The following is a 25,007-nucleotide window of genomic DNA, read 5'->3' as shown; positions in this document are numbered from 1 at the left end:
AGCCCTTAGAAGTCCCTAAACCAAAGTCTGAGAGCACTAGCTAATTTTCCCAGAATCAATCTAGGTTGGCTAATTTTGGGTGCGAACACTATGATTAATCATTGGTCATCTGATATGCATGAACAATCTTTAATGGGAATATATATAGTACACTGCTAGAGCAATATAATGAGGACCAGAAGGCCCTTTGCACATGGAGATTTATAGCAATACAATTTACAGTTAATAATGGAATCTTTCGTCCAAACTAGTGTTGGTATATTGTGCTTATTCATGTGATCATGCCGCAGATGCGTGGTGATTTCTAGCCTAAGTGATGCAACTCATGAACGGTGCAGTGCTCTCAATGGGTGCAAAGAAACATTCATTTTTTCAAATCTAGAATAAAATATGATTCATATGGTGTCATCATCAATATAATCATGTGAATCATTATTGTTTCACATAGTAACATACAACCGGGCATCACTGTATAACATCACAATGCCGAAAATCCCATATTTACAGTTCAAAATAAAATCGTAACTATCCAGGAGCATAATAACACAAATTATTCATTAGTTCATATACTTAAAAGTGGCAATCTCCAAGATCGCCTATGTTGACTCCAGGCAGTGGGGGATCCACCAGCAAAGCGCAGAGGATTTTTATTTGTCGCAAAGGGTAAACATAGGATTTATCTAGATAATTACTTAGAGCAGTGAGGATCACCCAGGCTCCAAATAATTTCTAGACCCACCACTGCCTCTAGGGTATGTCATCCGTAGTTCCCACCATCAGTCCATTGGCTTGTATTTTCCATTGGCAAATAATTAACTTCCATGATTACCATCATAGACTCAAACTTAACAACGAGCCTGTGTAATTAGATTAGATGATCAGAGGTTAACAATATGAAACAAAGGGCAAGAACAGCTGAGTTGAGCATTATATTAGTTTATCGGAGAACATTTTGTGCCTCTTTAACACAAGGCTCAAAATTGGATAATTCTTTAAATTTAGGTAGACCAGTAATAACTTCATTTTATGGAAAATTGGCGGTCAAACTATGCTCTTATAGACTTCTCCAAATCCTTTTACTTTCAATAATTCATTGTAAAGCTTGCTTTATAAAAAAATATTAAATAACGTTAGCATGAAAACTACACTTCATTCTTTCATCAATATGTACTTCCTATAAAATCCAGTGGCAACTCGCAGGGTATCATCTAGCTACTACAGAGAACGAAGGCACACGGTTACTGTTTTAGTTCCAACGTCGATAGAAAAAAATTTGTTAAGTAATACCTTGCCGTGTCATTAATATCGGCGATGAAAACCAAATCAAGAGCACGGCTGTCCGTAATCTGAACTGTTTGCTCAAGCCTATATAATAAGGAGACCAGCGTTAGTTATATTTATTGCTTTCAAGAACAAACAGAAAATGTGCAAGCAATGTAGACAATGCTAAAATAACAAAGCACTGCTAGTAGACTGTATTCATGGTTGATTGGACAACTAATCTTTATTAGGTTGTAAAATCACAGGACATTCTTCAGATTTTAAACTATTTATTGTTGGTGAAATACCTCGGAATTCCCTTGCAGATACCTCAGAATTCCACTTTCTCTGAGGAAGCTAACCAAGGCACAGGTGCAGCCAAATATTGACCTAGTTGCTGATCTTTTGCCGGGATGGAAAGCAGATCTTACAAAAGAGGGACGCAGAATTTTAGTCCAGTTTGTCCTCACATCCATGATGGTTTACTGTGCCATGGCAATGGACTTACCACCATGGGCCATCAAAGCTATTGACAAAATAAGGAGAGGGTTTCTCTGGAGAGGCAGGAGAGACGTGAAAGGAGGTCATTGTGCTGTGGCTTGGACTAAAGTGTGTCTCTCTAAAGAACTTTGGAGGCCTCGGTGTGTCAAACTTGCAGAACCTTGGCTGGGCTCTTAGGATGAGATGGTTGTGGCTGAACAAAACTGATACAGGTCGACCATGGTCTGTTTTCCAGATTCAAGTCCATCCCTCCGTACATGTTTTTTTCCTCTATGGCTGCTATAACAGAGGTTGGAGATGGAACAAACACCTTGTTCTGGACTGACCGTTGGATTCATGGCAAAAGGATCAGTTACCTTGCGCCCCCAAGCTTTTGCATTGGTATAAAAAAGAAGAGCTAAGCAGGAGGACTGTACATGAGGCCTCCTCAAATAATATGTGGGTAACTGAGATCCAAGGCGCTCTAACTGTGGGAGTTGTCTCAGAATTTCTATCAATACGGGATTTGATAAAGGATGTGATCCTGCAGCCTGGAGTCGCAGATTATCATATCTAGCGGTTATCTTCAAATGGCCAATATTCAGCAAGGTTGGCTTACAAAAATCGCTTCCAGGGAATGAGTTCTTTTCGGCCTTATACTAAAATTTGGAGAGCCTGAGCTCCAGGAAAATGTAAATTCTTCTTGTGGTTGGTAGCTCATGACTGGTGTTGAACAGCATAACGTTTAGCAAGAAGAGTGCTTCCTCATCCTGATAGATGTCCTCACTGTGATCAAGCTGAAGAATCTATCAACCACTTACTCCTGTCTTGTGTTTTTGCAAGAGAATTCTGGTTCAAACTTGAGTTGGCCTGCAGTTCCTTGCCCCACAGATCGATGAGTTCTTTGATGATTGGTGGGAAAGAATAAATTTGAACATTGGGCACCAGTTACAGAAAGGCCTCAACTCCATTGTCATCCTTGGTGTTTCAACCTTGTGGATTCATCGTAGTGTGTGTTTGATGGAGTTTCTCCAGACTTGGCTAGAGCCTTACTGCTTGCTAGGGAGGAGTTATTTTTTGGGGTTTGGCCGAGGCTAGAGGTATCTCCTACCTCCTCGCCCTTGTGCCTATGTAGCATGTTTGCTTTGGTTGGGCCATTTCATCCTTTGTCACAGGCGAGTCGGATTGTTAGTAGCATGTTTTTTTGTGGTGTTTGGTGTGTGTGTGTTTGTAAGGGCTCTTCCCCTTTTTTCTTCTTAATATAATGATACACAGTTCTCCTATGTGTTCGAAAAAAAAATATTGTTGGTGAAAATTAGTGTGTTTGAATCATGGAATACATGCATGTTCGTATAAAAAAGAGGGGGTATACTGAGCAGAAGCATTGATTACCTGTAGGTACTGGCATCCCAAAAACATACAGTCCCGTCATCTAACATGGTAACCAGTATTGGAAGCGTTGGGTGGCAAGCAATGCAGATTGTTTTGCTTTTGCGCCCACCCAAGCTAAGAGTGTGATAAACTTTTCTTGTCTCCAAATCCAATATCTGATTTTCACATACATGAGAGAGAGAGAGAGAGAGTAATATTATTAGGCCAGTTTCTGCCCTGTATATATGCAGACAACTATTATCAATGCTGTTATGAAAACAATCAATAATGCTTAATATTCTTCACCTGGACTTCGGCTGATGTTGGGCTCAAAGTAACCATCAAGTGCAAATGATTGTGAGAGAAGCAATAATCAGCTTCGAATGGCCCCATCAGTTTGGTGGTAAGACGGGAAGAATTTTCAATGTTCCCAGCCTATAAATTTCATGCAGAGAAGACATCTTGTGCCGTCAAATATACAAATACTCCAGGATAACTGAATTAGTCGATTCTTCACTAATTATGACATGCACACATACGAGGACAAATTATATAGGAAAGGAAGAGGCTAACAAACCTTTACTTTATTCTCACAGGTAACACAAGCAAAAGTGTTGGTGTCCCTTGGTTTAAACTTGAGACTGCGCACTCCATCCGGATATGTAGGTTTCACATCAAATGTTTTAATTCGCACCCAGTCCATGCTAGGGTCACTTCTCCAGTCCCAAAGCTTGATCGTTTTGCCATGAGCAGATGATGAAAGAAGGTACGGCTTGGTTGGGTGGACAGCCAACAAGTCGACAGAGTTGTCATGAGCTCTGAATTTCTTGGCCTCCTTCAGTTTAGTGTCAGTGCAAGCGTAGACATATATGTATCCATCACCATTTCCCACTACCAGCCATTTCCCTTGAGCGATAAATTTGGCTGAACAAACTGAATGCGGGACACCCGTCTCTTTGAAGTTTTGAGAAATGTCATGCGCGAGACGTGCAAACTTGCCTGGCACCTCATTGACCTGCAACTCCATCACAGTTTTCTGCCACACAATGTACAGGTAAGTTTCACCAACTTAATGTTTACTGCATTCACAATCATAGGGAAGCTACACACGTGCAGTGCTGATACCTTCTCCTGGTAGTCCCAAATGGAAACCTTCCCTCCCTCATAACTCATCACGATCCTGTGATGCATATAGTGCAAATCAAAGAGGAAATATTGGAATAACCAATATAAGAATTTGTCATTGGATGAGCTATGCATATGACTCAGACTCACCATGTCTTGGTGGGGTGTCCGTCAATGGATGTCACCGCGGTCATATTCTCGGATAATCTTGATATGATCTGGTATAACCAATTAATGCAAAAGTTAAGATAATTATTCCCTGCACGAAATTAAATGGTCGATCTGGTTCACTGCACAAAATATTTAAAAAAATTATCTAGGACCTATTTGGTTGAAGAGTGTTGTTTTCATTGAAATGCAGGGACTTTAGAAGTAACATGTAATATCCTAGTTGATTTCATGTCAATCTGAACCATATTTGCGTGTGCATCAAAAGTCCACTTTACGATGGAAAAATCAATTATATCAATTAGAGCATAGGACATCCTTTTTATGAAAACAGACCATAGGACAAATGATTTTCCTCAAACAACAAAAATAATATACTGATTCATATATAAGTTAATCATATGGAACAATACCTTGTAGACAATACTAGGGCCACCTTGACCAATCACACTTTTCAGCGCAGTAGACTTGGCTGAGCCTATATATCATAGGTCAAATGCATAAATGTCATAGTCTAGATTATGAAAACATGATACCTTTAAGAGAACTTATGAGTTAAGAGTTTGTAATGCTCATTTGAAGGAGCATAGTAGTAAATAAATGATGATGATATAGGACTCACTAGCCATGGCATGCCAACCTAAGACCTAACCAGCAATGCACCAAAGAGAATTATGATGCAAAAAGATAGATACATCCTTCTACATTTTTACTTATCACTTTGGATACTGACAGATCTCCAATACACAAATTTTTTACCATTAATTGTTCTAAACATTTGGTAGTAGCAAAACATATGGCAAATAAAAATATTGACACTATTTCTTTGAGAAACCATGTAATTTCATTTTGAAATGACAGACAGAAATTTGTGTGTATTAATGTTATAAAAGACACTATTTAAGTTTGGCTACATGCATAAATGGTTAGAATAACATAATGGAAGAAGTGAACTTACAAACTGATAAGGAAGCACGTGGCCCCTTCCTATCTGCTGGTTCATTGTTTGTCTCAATCTTAACTTGCGGCCTGCAATTTCCATGCAACAAAATTGAATGCCTTACCATATGAGTGAAAGTGAAGCTACGAGGTCAATTCATTTCATTGACATTCATAACCAACAAAATTCATAAAAATAGATTAAATAAAATAGGCGCATTTGGATAATCCCTAGGGAAGGCCAAGTGAGCATACTTTGCATATTTTTTTTTGATGGGTGGATAATCACCATGAAAGACTAAGTCACAATATGAGAGTATTGTTCCTTAGCACATTTAAGTGGATTGTACATTAGTTTATGGCATGAATATAACTGAAACTGGTTATGTATAAGGATTCTAATGGCTTGCAGTTTACTTAATATTACATATTTACATCACATTGGCATAAGTTACATAATACACATATCTTGCCTGGTAGTGTTTTTTAGAAAACTCTTACCTTGTAGTGTTAGGTCCATCTACTCTCTTTATCTCCTTTTTCTTTTTTTTGCTAGAACCATCACCACCAGTTGGGTTGCTGCTATGTGCCTGTATCAAAATGAAAGAATATATCTAATGTACGGTATTACGGAAAATGACAAATAAACTTATGTTAGCACTGTTTTATTCATGCCATAATTAATTTTGCATTTCATCCTACATGTATATTTCTTTCTTGGTGTGCCCACATACTCAATAATATGGGTCAGACCCATAATGAATCCTCTCCCAGCTACATCTTGTTGACTTGTTATCATAGTAGTTTTCTACCTTCACTGTGTGACGGTGATACTCTGGTTGGGGTTTCACTGGGACTGAGGATGAAGGAGCATCCACAGTCCTATCCTCAGTGATGATGCGATCTATGGTAGTGCCAGGGACAACAGAATTTCACACACAAATCCTATTGCAGGAACACCTCATGGGCCACCTGGAATAGGTTCTTATTTTATTATCAAATATAGACCAAACAAATTGGCCAGAGTTTACTGTGTTATATACCAATTATCCTAGATTTGATGTTAATTAAACCTGAACCACCCGCTGGCTTCAAATAAAAAAGCAGCTCTATAAGGAAAAATATCAATCAGAGCATGGGGCATCCTTTTCTATGAAATCAGGAAAACTATGATAATGATTGTCCTCAAACAACAAAACTATGACAATGATTATTCATATATATGTTAATCATATGGAACAATACCTTGTTGACAATGCTAGGGCCACCTTGTCCGATCACACTTTTCACTGGAATAGACTTGTCTGAGCCTATATATAGTAATACAAATGCAGTCTAGATTACAAAAACATGATACCTTTAAGAGAAGTTACAAGTAAGAGGTTCTAGTGTTCAATTTAAGGAGCAGAGTACAAAACATGTTATGATGATATGGGACTAGCTAGCTGGCTGGCCATGGCATGCCGGCCTAACCAGGAATGCACCAAAGAGAATTATGATGAAAAGATAGATACATCCTTCAACATTTTTACCTCTCTCTTTGGATACTGACAAGATCTCCAATGCACAACTTAATAAAACTTATGGAGAACACATACTATTTTTTTCATGACAAACCATGTAATGTCATTTTCAAACAGCAGAAAAAAAATTATGTATATTAATGGTAAATGACATTTTTTTTAGTTTGATTACATGCATGTTAAACAACATCAATTTGGGAATGATCAGAGAAGATGTGATCTTACCATCTGATAAGGAAGCACGTGGCACCTTGCTATCCATTGGTGCATTGTCTTTCTCTGTCTTAAATTCCGGTCTACAATTTCCATGCAACGAAAACGACTTACTTACCACATATGAGTGAAAGTGAGGCTAAGAGGTTAAGTGATCAACATTTATAACAAAAATAAATAAAAATAAATAAAAGAGGCACATTTGGATAATCCCTAGAGAAAGCCAAGCGAGCATACTGCTAGTACAGATCTGTACCTGTACTGGTATGTTCACTTGGCCTGGGCAGGCCACTTGAGCGTACTTATGCAGATACCTTACCTGACAACAACTGTTTCCTTTGTCTTCCTTTTGTTTTTATTTTGAGACCTAGTATCATCAGTTGAATTAAGGTAGGTCTGCACCAATCTATCCATCTGAATAGCAAAAGAAAATAAAAAAAAAGTACATGTAGGCAGTATTACTACAACTATGCTTGCATAAAAACATACTGTTTATTTAGCTTTGTTTTAATAAAACAAGCTAATAAAATTTTGGTACCGTCCTGCAAAATTACTGAGGCACTAGTAATACTGCGATGTATGGTAAGCTAAAACAGCAATACCTCTCGTCGTCGCAGATGAACATCGGGATAAGCAGCACAGATTTCCAAAAGCTTGGCCAACATTGAGCTATTATGGGTAAGAATCTTCTTGATGTCGACCACGTTGACAAGGAGCACCGCATTCAAATTCAGCAAAATATCAATGCAAACCCCGCGCAGCTTATCGGCGATTTCATTGGCCTTGAAGGCACGGCTCACTAAGGTCTTGCGCTCGCACTTACTGACGATCTTGGACGCGCGCTGGAGGGCCTCCTCCAGGCCCTTCGTCGTGTCCCCCATCGTGTTGTCCTCCAGCTCCAGGTACTTGGCGATGGCACTCAGTGTGTGCAGGAGCTCACGGATCCTGCGGCAGTCCTCCGCATTGTGGTCGGCCTTCTCCAGCGCGCTCGTTACCTTGAACCCGGCCTCCAAGATCATCTTCAGGAAGCTCAGCAGATCGGCCATCCCTTCCTCCGTACAAGTTCAATCGATCGGTGGGTCGGTCAGCCTACAAGAAGATCAATCGAAGACACGCATCAATCAATCGAATTGAAACGGCGAGTAATAAAGATCCTTGGAGAATCCTTCCCGCCTTCGAGGATCTTCTCAGGAATGTGCAATCGACTAATCGAGGAAGATTTAATTAATTAATTAGAGTAAGAGCACACGCAAGAAAGAGGCGCACTGACCTGCTTATCATGAACCAGCTCCACCTAGCTAGTCCTAGCCAATCGAGCGATCGATCTCCTCCTCGCTAGACCTAGATCTCTTCCTCACCGCAGCTCGTCGCTTTTCCTTTTTCCCCTCTTCCAGTGGAAGCCTCGGACTGGAAGTCAGAGTATATATAGGAGGCGCTGCTCTGCTTTGCGTTGCGTCCACGCCGGGCACGACGCGTTTCCTTCTCGCCCCCGACACTCCCTTTTTTCCCACTGAAACAGGGGGGTTGTCGTACAAAAGCGTCGTTGCTTTGCCAGGCCCCTGGGCCCTGGCCGGGACGACGTGGATTTTCTTTTTTTGATAGAAAAAAAAACCTATGAAATAGTCTATGACCTATACAGTATTTCACACCCTTCTGGAATTCCCATTACAAAATTGATTAAAAGAAAATGGTGCGCCTTTCCTTTGAGGTTAAATACACACGTGTCAACGAGGGGAGCGAGGTCTCCAAAAGTTTGCTTCCGCTCGAAGCATGCATTGTCACGTCTCGGCCTTATTTAAAATCAAATTCAGTGCTAAAGTTTTAAGGTGTCACGTCAGGGTGTTATATGAGAGTGTTTGGATAGTAATAATAAAATAAATTATAGAAATCTTCAGTACTCCGCGAGACGAATTTATTAAGCTTAATTAATCCATGAGTAGCATATATTTACTGTAGCCCACATTGTCAAATCATGGACTAATTAGGCTTAAAAAATTCATCTCGCAAATTAGTCGTAATCTGTGCAATTAGTTATTTTTTAGTATATATTTAATACTTTATGCATGTATCCAAACATCCGATAGGATATGGACTAAACTTTAGAGGAGGAACTAAACAAGGCCTCAACAGACTTCCTCTCTGGATTTTTTCTTCAAAATAGTTCTTTAACAAAATAATGGACTGTCACATACAATTTAAAAAAAAATAAAATCATATGTGCTCTCTCCGTCTCATAAAAAAGGTCATTCACGTTTCCAATAAGTCAACTATATTTAACTTTAAAAAAATATGTATAACAAAAAATTAATATTTATAGTAAATAATTAGTATCATTGATAGATCTTTGAATATATTTTCATAATAAATTTATTTAGAGATATATGTTGCTAATATTTTTTATAAATCTAGTCAAACTTACAAGTCTTATAGTGACTCTTTTTTATAGGACGGAGAGAGTATGTGCTTTGGAAGAGAAGAAGAATACCCTGTGCTTAGGGCAGCTAGCTTCAATCAATGGCAACTTATGAGCTACTTCAAACCCTATTGTTTTATATTTTAATAGAAGAGGGAGAAAAACTAGTTCTTTATCAAGGAATAGTCACATGTACATATTTCAAGATTATGTAAGGATGTGATGTGAGACTATTCATGTTATATGAGCTATATGTTAAAAGTTTGTATTATTAAAAAGGTTAACTTAGAGCTAATAAGCAGTAACTAGTTCATATTATCGACGTATCCCTGTATCGCGTGATTTTTTTTCTGAAAATTATATCCCATATATCTCGGTCTGAGCGCTGAGACCGAAGTAGTATACCGAGCGATCGTATACGCCTAAGGCCCTGCTTGGTTTCCATAAGTCAGGTGACTTATTAAGTCAGGTGACTGAAAACCAGTGACTTATAAGTCATGTCTGTTTGGTTGTAGATGACTTATAAGCTCATTAAAGGTGTGGGCCCCACGCGAAAAGGGTGACTTATAAGTTTTAAGCAGGGGTGAACCAACTTAAAACTTATAAGCAGGGGTGACTTATAAGTTGATGGTGTTTGACAAAATAAGTCACTTTTTCTACTTTTTAACTTATAAGTAGGTGACTTATTTGGAACCAAACAGGGCCTAAGGACTGACTACTCTCTAGTGGTTTCTCTTTCTCTTATTATTTTTTTTCTTTTTCTCTTATTTTTTTCTTTTCTTTTCTTTTACAGCTTCAAGAATAAACTACGTTGCACCGATTTTCTTTTACAAAATCCGGCTGCGGTCCGGTCCAATTGTCCAAGCACGATGGGCCTACTCGTTCGCTGTCGCTACGGGCCTCCGTATGCTACCTAGTTATTCGGCCGAACGGCACCAAACTGTGATACCACACATGCTACCGTGTTATTTGGGCCAAACACCACGAAACTTTTCTTTTCTTTTATTATACCTTCAAGAAATAAACTACTGCTAAGTGCTAACCGGGTCTCGCAAAAAAAATGATAATGCTCCTCTTAGGACGCTCGTCCGTGAGTCTGCATCTGGACGCGGCTAGGAGCGAGCTCCAAACAAAATAATCCCCATTCGGATAGCCTTCCACCGCTCACTCCCGCACCGTGATGGTCGCCCTCGCTTCCTCCTCCCCATTCTTATCTCTTCCGCGCTCGCGCCCTGGGCCACCCCGATGCATGCGCGCCTCACCCACCCCAGCATGCACGCTCTCCCACCCCGGCGTGCGCGCTTCCCCACCCCGGCGGCTCCTTCTTCCCCCACCCCGACGGCGCCCCTCCCCCCACCCTAGCGTCCTCATCCACTGGGAGTGCCCAACACCTGCGGATCCGGTGGCCCTCTCCCTCACCTCGGTGAGATCCATGGAGGTGGCGCGGCGGTGTTGCAGGGGAGTGGGCGACTCTTGCCCCCTCCCCGGCGCGGCTCCCTCTTCACCCTTGCTACCGAGCTCCCCCCCACCCCGGCGGCCGGAATCAACCGGCCTAGCATTTTCCTCCCCTATGTTGCATATAAATGTTTCAGACGTTTCAGAAGCATGTTGCATTGTTTCATATAGATGTTGTAAAAGTAGATCCGGGGATGTTGCAATTGTTTCAGAGGCATGTTGCAAGCGTATGCTTTGAGTGCTTCAGATGTTTCAAAGGCATGTTTCATCTGTGTTTTCCGGACGCATGTTGTAAGTGTGTTTATCTGGATGTTGCATATGTTTCACACATACTTTGCATGTATTGTATTTGGATGTTGCGTATGGTTGTAATGGTTTTCAAGTGTTTTTCAGATGTGTTTTTTTCCAAGTGTTTCAGCTACTTTCAGACGTATGTTGCAACTGTTGTATTTTGATGTTTTAAAAATAGACCGGGTATTACATCTCTCCTCCCCACCTTATGCTGCATCGTCTCTCCCGGCGCCGGCAGAGCATCCATATGATGCCGCGGCCGGGTCCTTCCTAATCGGAGGCACTGCGCGCCGTTCCCCTCTTGTCGCTCGGGCGGCGCGGGCCCCGCGTGGAGCGTGAATCGGAGTGCAACGCACAGACGTCTGGACACGGGCGTCCGTTCGGACGTCTGAGCGCAGCACTACCGGAAAAAACAAATCTACCAGGCCCATGACACTGCAATGAGACTGGCCTTAGAGGCAGAAGCCGCAGTCCTAGATGTAAATATTAAGTGTATGATACATGTGGGCCCATGGGGACCAATGGCCAAAGAGCCTTATATGTTGTATACTATTTGCTTGTGTAAGACAATTATCGAAATTATTATCAATAGAACACGAGAGACAGAGGCAGTCCTTTGCTCCGGTGACTGTATCCCATGATCTCCCTCGTTTGTTCACGTTGTTAACGACTATCGCCGGCGGCAAGGGGTGTTACAGTAGGGCACATGGGTGTACAACCTAATATTTAAAAGAAAATCGAAGCTCGTGTACATGCAAAGGCTTGTAATTTGATAAGATCTGGATACAAATAGCCAAATAGCTCAATTGGTTCTCGGTTTCGCACAACAGGAACGGAAGAATAAGGATCCGCATACCTGGTGGGTGCGCGGTGCTGGTCCCCGACGAAGGACGCCATGATGGCCTGACGAAGGGACCGACAAAGGTCTGGGCATCTAACCAGGGCGCCGGCGGTTTGCCTTACTGCTAAGCTGGTAGCTGCTACACGCGAGAGGAAGACAAGGAGAGTGCACGCGGTGCACGACAGAAGAAAAGGCAGGGGCCAAATTGTAATTTCTTCTTTTTAAATTTGACCCTTTTGTATGCTTATTACAGCCCGCTTGATCCCTAATCGCGCGTTAGCAACAAGTCGGGCGCACGCCTACTTCAAGGTGATCAGGCCCATGATCCTATCATCTTCTCAAACAAAAATGCAAGTTTTTCATTGATGACCTTTCAGGTCATCAGTTAACAAAGTTTCAGAATGTATGAAAATTTTGGGTAGCTATATTGCCGAATTGAAAAGATTACACCATGAGCAGCTATGAATCATTTGTTTGTTTTTATTACAAGTCAAAATCACTAGAGCTTATATGTAAACCCACCCACAATCGCATTAGGCAGCAACAAGGGCGAACACAAAAATATATCTTGGGGGTGCTCATCTCCCTTCTTTCTCCAGCATCCCCTCTTCTTCTTCATCTCCCTTTTCTTCCCTCTTCCCCTCTCTTTTAACTCCATAGAGCTCCGGCGGGTAGGGGGGCTTGAGCCCCAATAGCCCCCACACTGGATCCGCCCCTGGGAACCAGAAGAATGCCGTAGTAGAGCCCTGCATGGTGAAGAAAAAGTCCGGCCAGAAGAATGCCGTAGTAGAGCACTGCGTGGTGAACAAGAAGTCCGGCTGGATGCAGCTTGGACAATGCGAGTCCGACGTTGCCGCCGTCGATCATAAGGCCGAAACTCACTAGCGCTCCCCCGAGTTGATCGATGCTTGCACAGCTGTCCTGTGGAGAGCAGATTCGTGTTGTATTGGTGGAGTGTGGGTGTGTTAGTCGATCAACTGTGCGTACGGAAGAGCATGCATCCCGTGGCGGATGTAGGAATTTTTATAGGAGGGGCTGAACAAAAGCGCTACGGCGATATAACTCCACTACCCCCAACCCCATCCACACACACACAAAAGACAAATATAATAGTTCGAAGTAGTGTTATAACCCCTACAAAAGTCAAATATAAAAGTTTGAAGTTGTCTTATATCAAAACACCGATGAACAATAAAAATCACAAAATAAATCATGGAAATAAAGGAAAGGTTACAAAAGTTTCTTGGACGGTGGGAATACGTTTTACATTGCCGACATGATCTTGCTGCACACACGTTGGTCCCCAAGAATCCACATATTGGTCGACGTGAGTTACGCCGTTTTGGACTAGACTACAAACTCGGGGCGCGGATGCATGCGCGCGCGCGCATAGGTTTGTAATGGGGATTACAAAAGTTATAAAAAATATTCATGAAACATCCCGACGGGAATGATATATACCACATCATTTGGTAGTGACTCCATCACGTGATGAAGAACAGAAAGGAAAAAACAGGGACATCTACCAGTACCGGAGAAGAATCCCCAGTGCCTTGCCGTACTCGATCACGTCCCCGTATATCGCATCCAGGGTGTTGTACTTGAACTCGAACCCCTCCTTCACCAGCTTGGCGGATGAAAGGCTCACTCTCGGCTTCTCCAGGAGCTCATCGTCACCGGACCTGCAAGTTTATTTTACAATAAATACTGTCCGCATGCATGGACAATGCAACCATTATTTGATCATCCTCCAAACAATTAAAGCAATAATTTTAGCTTACTGCTTTATGTTCACGTGGTACTGTGGGTACTGTTCTGCCAGGAACCGGGCGATCTCGACGACGGTCGTGCCGATGCTGCTGCAGATGTACCTCCCTGACGACGCCGTCGCCGTCTCAGCGAGGAACACCTCGGCGCGGCAGAGGTCGTGCAGGTGGATGACCGGCACCGCGCCGAAGGACTTCTCGATGCCTTTCAGCATGGCCAGCGCTGCCTCGTCACCGGATAGCATGGAGAGGCTAGCCCGGATACTTGCGCACGCCTTGGGCGCCGGCGACGCGCCCACGGTGAGGACCGAGCACACGACGACGAGGCTGATGCCGTGGTCCTGCGCGAACCTGAACGCTTCCTTCTCCGCAAGCACCTTGGAGATGACGTACCCCTGCAATGCAGCGCAAACACACGGCAAGCAAGCATGCTTTCAGTGATATATACACTGACTGACTGATTTTATGTGCCATGAGCATATTATTATAGGACCAACAGACATTGGGAGGCGGTTAGAGCTCTCGCCCTTCCCCACGCCACCAACCACCGCCGCGCCCCCATTCCGGCCGATTTCTCCGGCGATCTTTCATTCCACCCCCTAAACACTCCAATCCAAAATCCGCCTCCACTCGATGGTTCTGGATCGCCGCCGCTAGGGTTCTGGACCCATCGGCTGAGCGTTTTCCGGCAAGCGCAAGAGATATCAAGAGATTTGGGTTGCAAGCTAAGAAGATTCGTCGTGTTCCGCCAGCCATCACCGACGAGAGATCCTTCGTTGAGGTAATCAAACAACCGATGGATAAGCGTTCGTATCAGGAAAGAGACAATATGGATGCTGATCGGTTCAAAGATGGTCGGGAAAAGCAAGATGGATATCAGGGTCCCGCAGAGATAGCCGTGATACCAATCAGCGTGATGAGAGATCACAGCGAGATGCTCAAGCCTATGGCGATGGAGATCTGTGGCAGTCTCACTTGATGAATAGAGATCATGACAGAGATTTTCAGGGTCACAAGAGGGCTGGAGATCAGCATGAGTATAGGGATGTGCGACAAATGACAGAAGCTGATCTTCGCCACAAAATTGAGGATCGCCGCAGGGGCTACAATCAACAACAAGCGTGGGATTCCTCTCAAGGTCAGTTCTCGGGTGCCCCCATGAAATGTTTCAATTGCAATGAAGATGGGCACCACTGGTCTGTGTGTAGAAATCCGCCGTTCTACTATAGTTGTAGAGATACTGGTCATAAATCCAACCAATGCCCTATGATGAGGTCAAACAAAGGTCTGCGGCTGTGTGCTTTTGTTATGCCTAGACAACTCTTCTACTCCCTGAACATTCCTGAACCTAAGCCTACCCAAAAGCAGGAATCAGAAACTCCTATTAGAGCTATTGTTTTAGTTCTTGAGGGGAGAGGTACAAAGTTCAGAATCAAGACAGAGCTTCAGTATCTGATTGACTCAAAATGGAATTGGGATGTTAAGAGATTATCTGGTAGTGAATTTTTGGTCAACTTACCATCCAAGGTTGCTTTGAATTTGCTGGTCAAAATGGGTAATATCAAGTTTATCACCTCTGATATCATTGATGTAGTGGAGGAAACAAATATGGACAACCCTGGTGCTTTCCAAGTGCTCCAATCAGTTTGGGTTAGGGCAGTTGGGATTCCTAAAGTGGCCAGATCAGAGTTTGCAGTCATGGAGTTGGCTCATTTAGTTGGAGATCCTGAGGAAGTTCACATCCCATCTCTACATTGGAAGTCAGTGTGGGTTAAGGTCTCTTGCAAAAACCCTGATCAGATTGGAGGGACCTCAGAAGTTTTCATCAACAAACAAGGGAGGAAGATATCCTGGTACTTCTCTGACAAACTCAAACAGTTTTTCTCTAGCAAAGCCTGATGAAGATCTAGATGATGAGGATGATGAGATAACAGATGAGGAGGACCCAGAATCTCAGGAGAGTCATGGGTGGCTGGAGTCTGGCAAACCACCACCACATGATTCTTCTAAGCAAAATGAGGCTGGGCCTTCTGACTATCAAGGCAAAAAGAAGGACTATGGTGATTCAAGTGTAGTTACTGCTAAGATAGCACCTATGGCTCCCACTAATAGTGATTCATGACTGTCAGAAGATGTTGGATATGTCTGATATTATCTAGGAAATAAACAACATGGCATTCAGTTTGAATCTGAGTTCTTTGCATACAAAAGCTCCTTCTGTTGAGAACATTATGAGTCAGTCTGCTCCTACTGAGGAACCTATGAGGGGCACTCAATCTGATAAATCCTTGTTTGATAGTCTTGACTCCTTTGTGAATAGTGACTTAAACAATTTGGATTATGCAAATTTAGAGGTCTCATGTGGTACAAGTTCTGGTGGGAATTTGTCAGTCGAGGTCATCTCTAATGAGGCACAGTTGCTACCCAAGGCGATCAATGTGGATTCTGATTAGCAAACTTCCAAGAGGGCTGAAGATGGTGGGAGTCTGCCAGCAAATGTAGTGCCTGAAGCCCCTGTGCCCAAATGCTCTACTAGACAGAGCTCAAGAATTCAAGATTCTGATGCTTTCTGTCAAGAGAAGGCCATGGCTAGGAAAGCTGCAACTAAAGGTAATTACTCTACTCCCCTCCCCTCCCCCACTTCTTATGATCCACTTGATGATCTTGCTAGAATATGTGGCTTCTCACTGGGGTCTGAGGAGTCAACTAGACTTGCTAATATATCTTTGATACAAGCCAAAGAGGAGGCTATGACTGCTCTCTTGAACACCAAACAGAAACTTCATTCGAGCTCTGTTGTCACCAAAGAGGAAGATGTTAGAGTTACTGATTCCCCTGTGAGTTCTGAAGTACAACATCATCTAGAGATTTTGGATGCAGAAAATAGAGCTATTCCAGATGCTAATTTATTACCTATAGATCAGGGATGAAGATTCTTGTCTGGAACATAAGAGGATTTGGTAATGCAGGTAGAAGGAAACAGTTGGTAGAGCTAATTAACAAATTCTCCTTTGACTGTATCTGTCTTCAAGTGACAATTAAAACATCTTTTGGGCAGAGAGAGCTGGACAGATTTGCAGGTCATAAAGATATGGCATGGTCATGGTTGCCTTGTTCTGGTCACTCTAGAGGTTTGTTGATGGGGGTAGATAAAGATCTGGCTAGTGTTACTGAAGAAGAAATGGGAGAGTTCTATCAGTGTTGTACCTTGACAATGAAGATTGATGGTTTCCAATGGAAATTATTTAACATATATGGCCCTGCATATGATAATAGAAAGGGAGATTTTTTTGAGGAAATTCAAAGTAAGATACAGAGCTTAGAGATACCTTTGCTCCTTGGTGGAGATTTCAACATGATTAGGAAGGTGGAAGAGAAATGTTCTAGCAATGTTGATGTACATCTAATGGACGCATTTAATGACATGATTAATTTTACTGAGTTAAGAGAGCTGCATAGGACTGGTAGTAGATTCACATGGTCCAATAAACAGACCCCCAATTTTATGTGTTGGATAGAGTTCTATTGACGGAGTTAACATTTATCATAAACCGTCAATATAACTTGCTTAAATGGCAAAAATAGATCACCAACATAAACTTAGGGGTTTAAACTGACAAATTCCACGAGTTTTGGTGAATCTGTATTTTCAGTAGGATTTAATTAGAAAGCCATCAAGGGGGACCTATTCGCCAAAGGAAATCACAGAATTCCGCCATGGGATCAACGTGGGAAGGTGCCAGAAGACTCCAGAAGGCTCTCCACCAAAGCGGGGCTCGACCCACTGACATGTGGGGTTGGCCGGCCCCACCTAGAGGCCACCCGACCCCTATGGGCCCCACCAATCATCCTCTTTGTTATGTTAGTCTCCTCTACGCTCCTATTATCTAGCCTTGATTATAAAGTTGGGTTAAGTTAGAATTGGTTATTCTCACCCCCGTTCCTTTGAGTTTGATATAAAACTGGGTTACTCTCGGTGAAGTGCTACAACGGTATAATATCTGTGCGCTTATGGATTATTCTATGTGCATTAATTTATACCAACAAACATTTCTAGCGCCGTTGCCAGGGAACGATCGCTGAGTTAACTTCGAGTCTAGCTTAACCTTTATTATACTTTTATCCTTTTTATTTTTTCTTTCTTTTTTATCATAGGTCTAGAATCCACCCCTATCTACCAATATGGTGCACCCATGGGCACAAGCCTACAACCACAAGAATCTTCAAAGCATATCCTAATGCCTGGCTATGAGCTACGCCCGCAGTTAATCAACATGGTTCAGGATCAACCTTTTTCGGGCGAAGATGATGAAAACCCATATTCTCACTTAAATGAGTTTGAGCAGACCTGTGCATGCCTACACATTGCGGGCAGGTCAGATGAAACCTTACGATGGAAGCTCTTTCCATTTTCTTTGATGGGAAAAGCTAAACGTTGGTACAATCTCACCATTGAGAATAGACAAGGAGATTGGAAAGTCCTGTGCTCTAGCTTTTGCTTGTAATTCTTTCCCATCTCTAGGGTAGTCAAACTTCATTTAGAGGTTCTATCTTTTAGACAAAAGAAAAAAAGAATCTCTAGGCATGGCATGGTAACATTTTAATACTCATTAAAACTAGCCCTAACCTTACCATTCAAGATCCTATTCTTCTTCAACACTTTATATGGATCTTAATAGGAAAACCTCGAAGCATCTTAATACGGCCTCAGGAGGCTCATTCTTATATGTCTCCGCCAATACGGGGAGAAGCATTCTTGCTAAAATCTTAGAGGACGCCCTAAAGAAGTAGAAGAGAAGCCATTGGAGGAAGAATCCTAGATAGCTGAATCTGAATCCATAGAAAACCCATCACCAACTTCAGCTATTTTAGATCCTAAACCACCGGAAAAGGAGGAAACTCCAATTTCGGATTTTATGCCTAAATTTGAGGATGAACTTTTTGATGAATATGAAAATACCTTGAATTACCATACTATGAGGAGACCCCAGAAGTCTAGGAAATCATCATCTTATGAAAAACCTTTAGACCCTTCTAAGGAAGCTTTCCTTAAAAAGACTATGAAAGAGCTAGTGTCTATTATAAGTAATGAATGGTTAAAAGAATTAGAGCTTTCCTCTAATGTGATTCGCTTAGATTCACCTTCTATATCCATTCATTGCCAAATTAATAAAGCTCCTTTTGATGCTCTTTACAATCCAGTTGTGGGTGTTAACATCATGTCTGCATCTTTTGCTCATGATTTATTGAAACACATGCCATTAACCCCAACAATAAAATTATTGAAAGGTCTTTCAGGACACATGCTCCCAAGTTTGGGAATTATGTATGTCCTCCCTATCTAGGTACAAGAAACCAAGGTTCATTTGAGCTTTTATATCTTTGATATCATGGAGTTTGACCTGTTGATAGGATAACCAATTGAAAGATTTATCTAAGAAGAACAAACGGGAAAGTTGAATATAAGACTTGAAAAAAACTTTTAAGCTTTCTATACCCATCACTCATTCTCTAAATGCTAAGACTAAGCCAATTCCTGAGGAACACCCAATGGAAGAGGTTAAGGCTGCATCTCTTGATGACTTGATTGAACCTAACCTGAAAGATGATGCCTAGTTCTTCATCGAAGAAGAAGACAAAAATCCTATAGACCCTAAACCTCTAGATGAATTGCTAGAACCACCTAAGCCCTCCATTGAGCTTAAACCTCTGCCTTCTGGTTTTAGATATGCTTTTCTCAATAGTGATCAGGATTCTCCTGTAATCATAAGTGATAAACTCTCTCAGGAAGAATCCCTTCGCTTACTAATTGTCTTAGAAAAGCATCGTTCTGCTTTTGACTACTCACTCCAAGACCTTAAGGGAATCAGTCCTGCTCTTTGCACCCATCGCATCCCTATAGATCCTAACTCTACCTTCTAGGGGGCCTCAACGTAGGCTTAATAATGCGATGAGAGATGTTGTTAAGAAAGAGGTTTTGAAACTCCTGCATGTCGAGATCATCTATCCTGTGCCACATAGTGAGTGGGTAAGCCCTGTTCAAGTTGTTCCTAAAAAGGAAGACATGACTATAGTTAAAAATGAAAAGAATAAATTAATCCCCCAAAGAACCGTCACTAGATGGTGGATGTGTATAGATTACCGAAAACTTAACAAGGCAACAAAGGAGGATCACTTTCCGTTGCCCTTCATTGATGAAATATTAGAGCGACTGACGAACCACTCTTTTTTCTGTTTTCTTGATGGGTATTCAGGTTACCACCAGATACCGATTCATCTAGATGACCAAAGCAAAACTACCTTTACATGTCCATATGTGAAAGCATCTAGGCCCCTAGTTGGATTTCGGTGATTAATGTCAATACAAGATTACTATGACTAACGTGTGTTTTGCAGAGGCAATTAAGTTAGGTCATGGTAATGGAGATCGATTGGGCAATCGAGGTTGTCATGCCCCTACGATGGAAATCGTTTCGGTTTTCAAAGGATGGACGACAAGGTTAAGGATAACTAGTTCTAAGTGTCGATTGGAGTTGGAGAGACACTTAGAGTAGTTTAGGACTTTGTTTTTCCTTTGGCCGTACTATGAAGGGGGGTATGAACGAGTAGCTTGACCTAGTTGAGTCTAGTGAATTAGGTGTGGTGCACACTTGTTAAAACTAGCTCTAGGTAGCTCCTATGAATGCCTAAGATCCTTTGGAGCAAACTTCATTCACATATGTTCGAAAGATGAAAGTGAATGGAGGGTCAAACACTGACCGGACGCTGGCTCCGGTGCGACCGGACGCTGGCCGCAGGGTCCGGTCAGTTCGTTTGACTGAGGTGGTTAAGTCTGTTGTGACCGGACGCTGGAGAGTCGTGTGACCGGACGCTGAGAGCTAGCGTCCGGTCGACTCCAGTAAGGGTCCAGACTTGGAAAAGTGTGACCGGACGCGTCCGGTCAGTGAGACCGGACCCTGAGGGTTCAGCGTCCGGTCGAGTCCAGTAAGGTTCCAGTAAGGGTTTTATGCGACCGGACGCGTCCGGTCAGTGCTGACCGGACCCTGCCAGCGTCCGGTCGACTCTTTAAATACTGGTTCGCGGGTAGAACTGACCGGAGCGTCCGGTCATCACGACCGGAGCGTCCGGTCACCCCGCAGAAGCTCATAACGGATAGTTTTTCAGGCTGCCTTATAAATAGAAGCTCCACTCGTGAGTGGAGTAACTTTTGCTCATTCCAACAGCTGAGAAACACGTTTGTGAGTGCCAAGAAGAGCAAGTTCCTAGTGAGGTGTTTGTGATTTGAGAATCCAAGAGAGTAGCCTCACTAGCAAATCAAGAGTAGCAAAGTGTGCATCCATCGTCTCATTAGGCTTCGCGTGGTCAAGTGAGAGTTCGTGCTTGTTACTCTTGGTGATCGCCATCACCTAGACGGCTTGGTGGTGATTGGGAGTTTGGTGTTCACCCGGCGGAGCTTGTGGGTGACCCAACTCAAAGTTGTGAGCGGCTTTGGGTGATTCGCCGCGACGGAGTGTCGAAGAATCAACCCGTAAAGAGCACTTGATCCTTGCGCGGATCAAGGGGGAGCTACACCCTTGCGCGGGTGCTCCAACGAGGACTAGTGGAGAGTGGCGACTCTTCGATACCTCGGCAAAACATCGCCGCGTTCCTTTCTCTCCCTATTTACTTTGAGCACTTACTTTGAGTATTCACTTTAAGCAATTCAATACTTGTTTTACATCCATAGAATTGCTTGCTTGAGTAAGGTTGGAACATAGGTGGTGAGTTCGTTGTGCATTAGTTTGATAGAAATACTTTTCTAGGCACAAGGGGTTAATTGGGCTATCCGTAGGATTTGTTTATTGCAAGAGAATTTCGAATTAGCCCAATTCACCCCCCCTCTTGGGCATCTTGATCCTTTCAATTGGTATCAGAGCCTCGTGCTCACGTTTTTAAGCTTAATCGCTTAGAGCAAGATGTCTCACGGGGATGGTCCTCCTCCTATCTTTGAGGGAGATGATTTTCCATATTGGAAAATCCGCATGGAGGCATACTTAGAAGCTCTAGATGTTGGAATTCTTAGAGCCGCCTCCCAAGGGTTCCCCGCACCTAGGAATGCCGCCCAACTTCAAGGCGATGAAGTAAATTATGAAAAATGGAATGCAAAGGCTCGCAACACCATTTTTAGAGGCCTTTGCAAAGAGGTGTTCAATCGTGTAAGGAACCACAAAGACGCCCATGCACTATGGTCGGACGTTTGTGCGCTCCATGAGGGAACCAAGAGTGAGCGTGAGGAACGCTATCATCTTGTGATTAAAAAGCTAAATTCTTTTGAGATGTTTCCCAAAGAAAGTGCTAATGAGATGTATTCTCGACTAAATGTTCTTGTAGAGGAAGTCAATGGGCTTGGACTTACTCAAATGTCACCATCCGACGTTGTGAGAAGAATCTTGAGTGTCCTCCCCATTGACAAATATGGGCACATTGTGACCGTGCTACATCAAGGTGATCTTTCCACCGCTACACCGACACAAATCTTGGGAAAGATCAATGCTCATGAGATGTACATGCACATCACACCACAAGACGGCTCATCCTCTACAAAGAAGAAAGAGAAGGACTTAGCATTCAAAGCTAGCCAAGACAAGGGCAAAGCAAAACTTGAGTATGAGAGCTCAAGTGATGAAGATGATGAAGAAAGTCTTGCCCTCATGGTGAAGAAGACCACCAAGATGCTAAAAAGGCTAAATAAGAGTGGCATCAAGTTTGATGGCAAGAAGAAGAAGTTCTTCACAAGTTCAAGAAGAAAGCCAATCTCCGAGATGGATTGCTACAATTGTGGCGAACTTGGCCATCTAGCTCATCAATGCACAAAGCCCAAGAAAGACAAGTTCAAGAACAAGGGCAAGAAAGATGATTCAAGTGATGAAGATGAAAAGAAGAAGAACAAGCCATACAAGAAGAGAGATGGCAAAAAGAGGGACTTCTACAAGAAGAAGAAGAGTGGCAAGGCCTACATTGTCGGTGATTGGCTCACGGACATCGATTCATCAAGTGGATCATCCGATGATGAGAGTGACGATGAAAAGGTGGCCGCCATTGCTATTGATCTTGCATCTTCACCACCACCATCGCCATCATCCTCTACACACCTATGCCTTATGGCCAAAGGTGAACGCAAGGTAACTAAGAGTGATGATAGTAGTGATGATGAACATGCTAGTGATGATGATAGTGATAGCGATGATGATGACTCACCTACATATGATGATCTTGTCAAAATACTAAGAAAATATACAAAGATCATTAGAAAGAGTAGAGCTACAAATGAAAAACTTGATGCTAAAAATGATTCACTCTTAGCTAAGTGTGATACATTAGAAAAGACTAATGATGAGCTCAAAGAAGCAAATGATTCCATATCATCCAAACTTAAGGAGCTCAAATCTTCTAAGAAAGAGCTTAAAGATAAAAATGATAAACTTGAGTGGGTGCACAATGAGCTTATCACTAGTCACAATAAGCTAAAAGATGAATATACAACTCTAAAGATCAATTATGATACTCTTATTATTGCACAAGAATTCTTACCAAATGAGCCACATGATGCTACTAACCATGTTGTTAAGATTGATATAGCTACCTCATGTGATGATTTAATTGATGAAAGCATTGAGCATGGATCTAGTAGCAAGGGCAAGCAAGTGGTTGAGTGCAATGACTATGATGAGTTTGTCAAGCTCAAGAGTGACAATGAAAAGCTCATGAAAGATCTTGAAGAGATGAAAAGTCACAACACCATTGTGCTAGAAACTCTTGATCATGACAAAGAGGTGATCCTTGAGAATGAGAAGCTAAAAGAAGAAATCAAGAAACTCAAGGAGGAGAAGAACAATGATATTCTCAAGGAAGAGAATAAGAAGCTCAAGATGGAGAAAGAGCATCTCAAGGTGGGATTAAGCAAGTTTGCTAGAGGCAAGCATCTCCAAAGTGAGCTACTCATGAATACCGTCATGAAGATGGATAGAAGTGGCATTGGATATATGGCAAGTGTAGAGAAGAAGAAGGCTCAAGCTCAACACCAACAATCAAAGCCAAAGCCAAAGCCAAAGAGATGTTTTGAGTGTGGACAAGAAGGCCACTTTGCTCATGAGTGTCAAACTCCACCACCACAACCCTTGCCCAAGCATGCTAGACCCTTTGCCTTCAATGCTCACTACATGCTTAGAAAAGATTCGAGTGGAAAGATGAAAGTCATGTTCTTAGGTCCCCCCAACAAGAGTAGGCCTAAGAAAATTTGGGTGGCTAAGTCACTTGTTGAGAAGGTGAAGGGCCCTCAACAAGCTTGGATCCCTAAAGCTTGAATCTCTTGTGTGTAGGTGAACTACAAGACCGGTGGAAGTCATTGGGTTATTGATAGTGGTTGCACTCAACATATGACCGGTGATCCTCGTATGTTCACCTCACTAGATGAAAAGGTAGATGGACAAGAGAAAATAACATTTGGAGATAATTCAAAGGGCAAGGTTAAAGGATTGGGCAAAGTGGCAATATCAAATGATCATTCCATTTCCAATGTACTCTATGTTGCTTCATTGAGCTTCAACTTGCTATCCGTTGGGCAATTGTGTGATCTTGGATTTCAATGCTTATTCACCGAAAAGGAGGTTGTTGTATCCAAAGTAGATGACAATCAAGTGATATTCAATGGATTTAGATACAACAACTTATATCTAGTTGACTTCACCTCCGAAGATGCAAACTTGAAAACTTGCCTATTCACCAAAACAACACTTGGGTGGCTATGGCATAGAAGACTTGCTCATGTTGGGATGAGCTCACTCAAGAAGCTTATGAAGAATGATTTGGTAAGAGGATTGAAGGATGTGAAGTTTGAGAAGGACAAGCTTTGTAGTGCATGTCAAGCCGGCAAGCAAGTTGCAAACACTCATCCAACCAAAGCCTTCATGTCAACCACAAGAGTGCTAGAACTCCTACACATGGATTTATTTGGACCAACAACATACAAGAGTTTAGGAGGAAATCTCTATTGTCTTGTAATTGTGGATGACTATTCAAGATATACATGGGTGTTCTTCCTTCATGACAAATCCGAAGTTGCATCATGTTTCAAGAAGTTTGCCAAGAGAGCTCAAAATGAATTTGAAGTGAAGCTAAAGAAG

The 25,007-nt window shown here is 42.4% G+C and overlaps 2 protein-coding genes across 3 annotated transcripts in view; both read right to left on the bottom strand.

The window, feature by feature from the left end:
• Positions 1-384: 384 nt before the first annotated feature.
• Positions 385-8,500, bottom strand: LOC136496733 (uncharacterized). 2 transcript variants are annotated; one of them, XM_066492484.1, is made up of 15 exons: positions 8,350-8,500; positions 7,682-8,168; positions 7,399-7,493; positions 7,092-7,162; positions 6,589-6,653; positions 5,845-5,933; positions 5,363-5,433; positions 4,818-4,882; positions 4,387-4,454; positions 4,222-4,291; positions 3,689-4,147; positions 3,418-3,546; positions 3,133-3,287; positions 1,288-1,365; positions 385-857 (listed from the first exon to the last, which is right to left on the bottom strand). In XM_066492484.1, the coding sequence occupies exons 2-15, from the start codon at positions 8,123-8,125 to the stop codon at positions 758-760; spliced, it is 1,959 nt and encodes a 652-aa protein (XP_066348581.1). In that variant the 5' UTR covers positions 8,126-8,168; positions 8,350-8,500; the 3' UTR covers positions 385-757. The 2 variants fall into 2 exon arrangements, with proteins under 2 accessions (XP_066348581.1, XP_066348582.1); XM_066492485.1 differs by having other exon boundaries at positions 4,237-4,291.
• A 4,813-nt stretch (positions 8,501-13,313) lies between these two features.
• Positions 13,314-25,007, bottom strand: part of LOC136497611 (anthocyanidin reductase ((2S)-flavan-3-ol-forming)-like) — a 41,161-nt gene continuing 29,467 nt past the window's right edge. Inside the window, exons 2-3 of the mRNA XM_066493462.1 lie at positions 13,861-14,240; positions 13,314-13,761 (exon numbers count right to left, since the gene is read on the bottom strand). Coding sequence (XP_066349559.1) covers positions 13,602-13,761; positions 13,861-14,240 — 540 coding nt within the window. The 3' untranslated portion in view covers positions 13,314-13,601. The remainder of the gene's footprint in view (positions 13,762-13,860; positions 14,241-25,007) is intronic.

Source organism: Miscanthus floridulus, chromosome 12, assembly GCF_019320115.1.
Source record: "Miscanthus floridulus cultivar M001 chromosome 12, ASM1932011v1, whole genome shotgun sequence".
NCBI lineage: Eukaryota > Viridiplantae > Streptophyta > Magnoliopsida > Poales > Poaceae > Miscanthus > Miscanthus floridulus.
The sequence above is the reverse complement of the archived record's forward strand: the minus strand, read 5'-3'. Positions and strand labels throughout refer to the sequence as shown.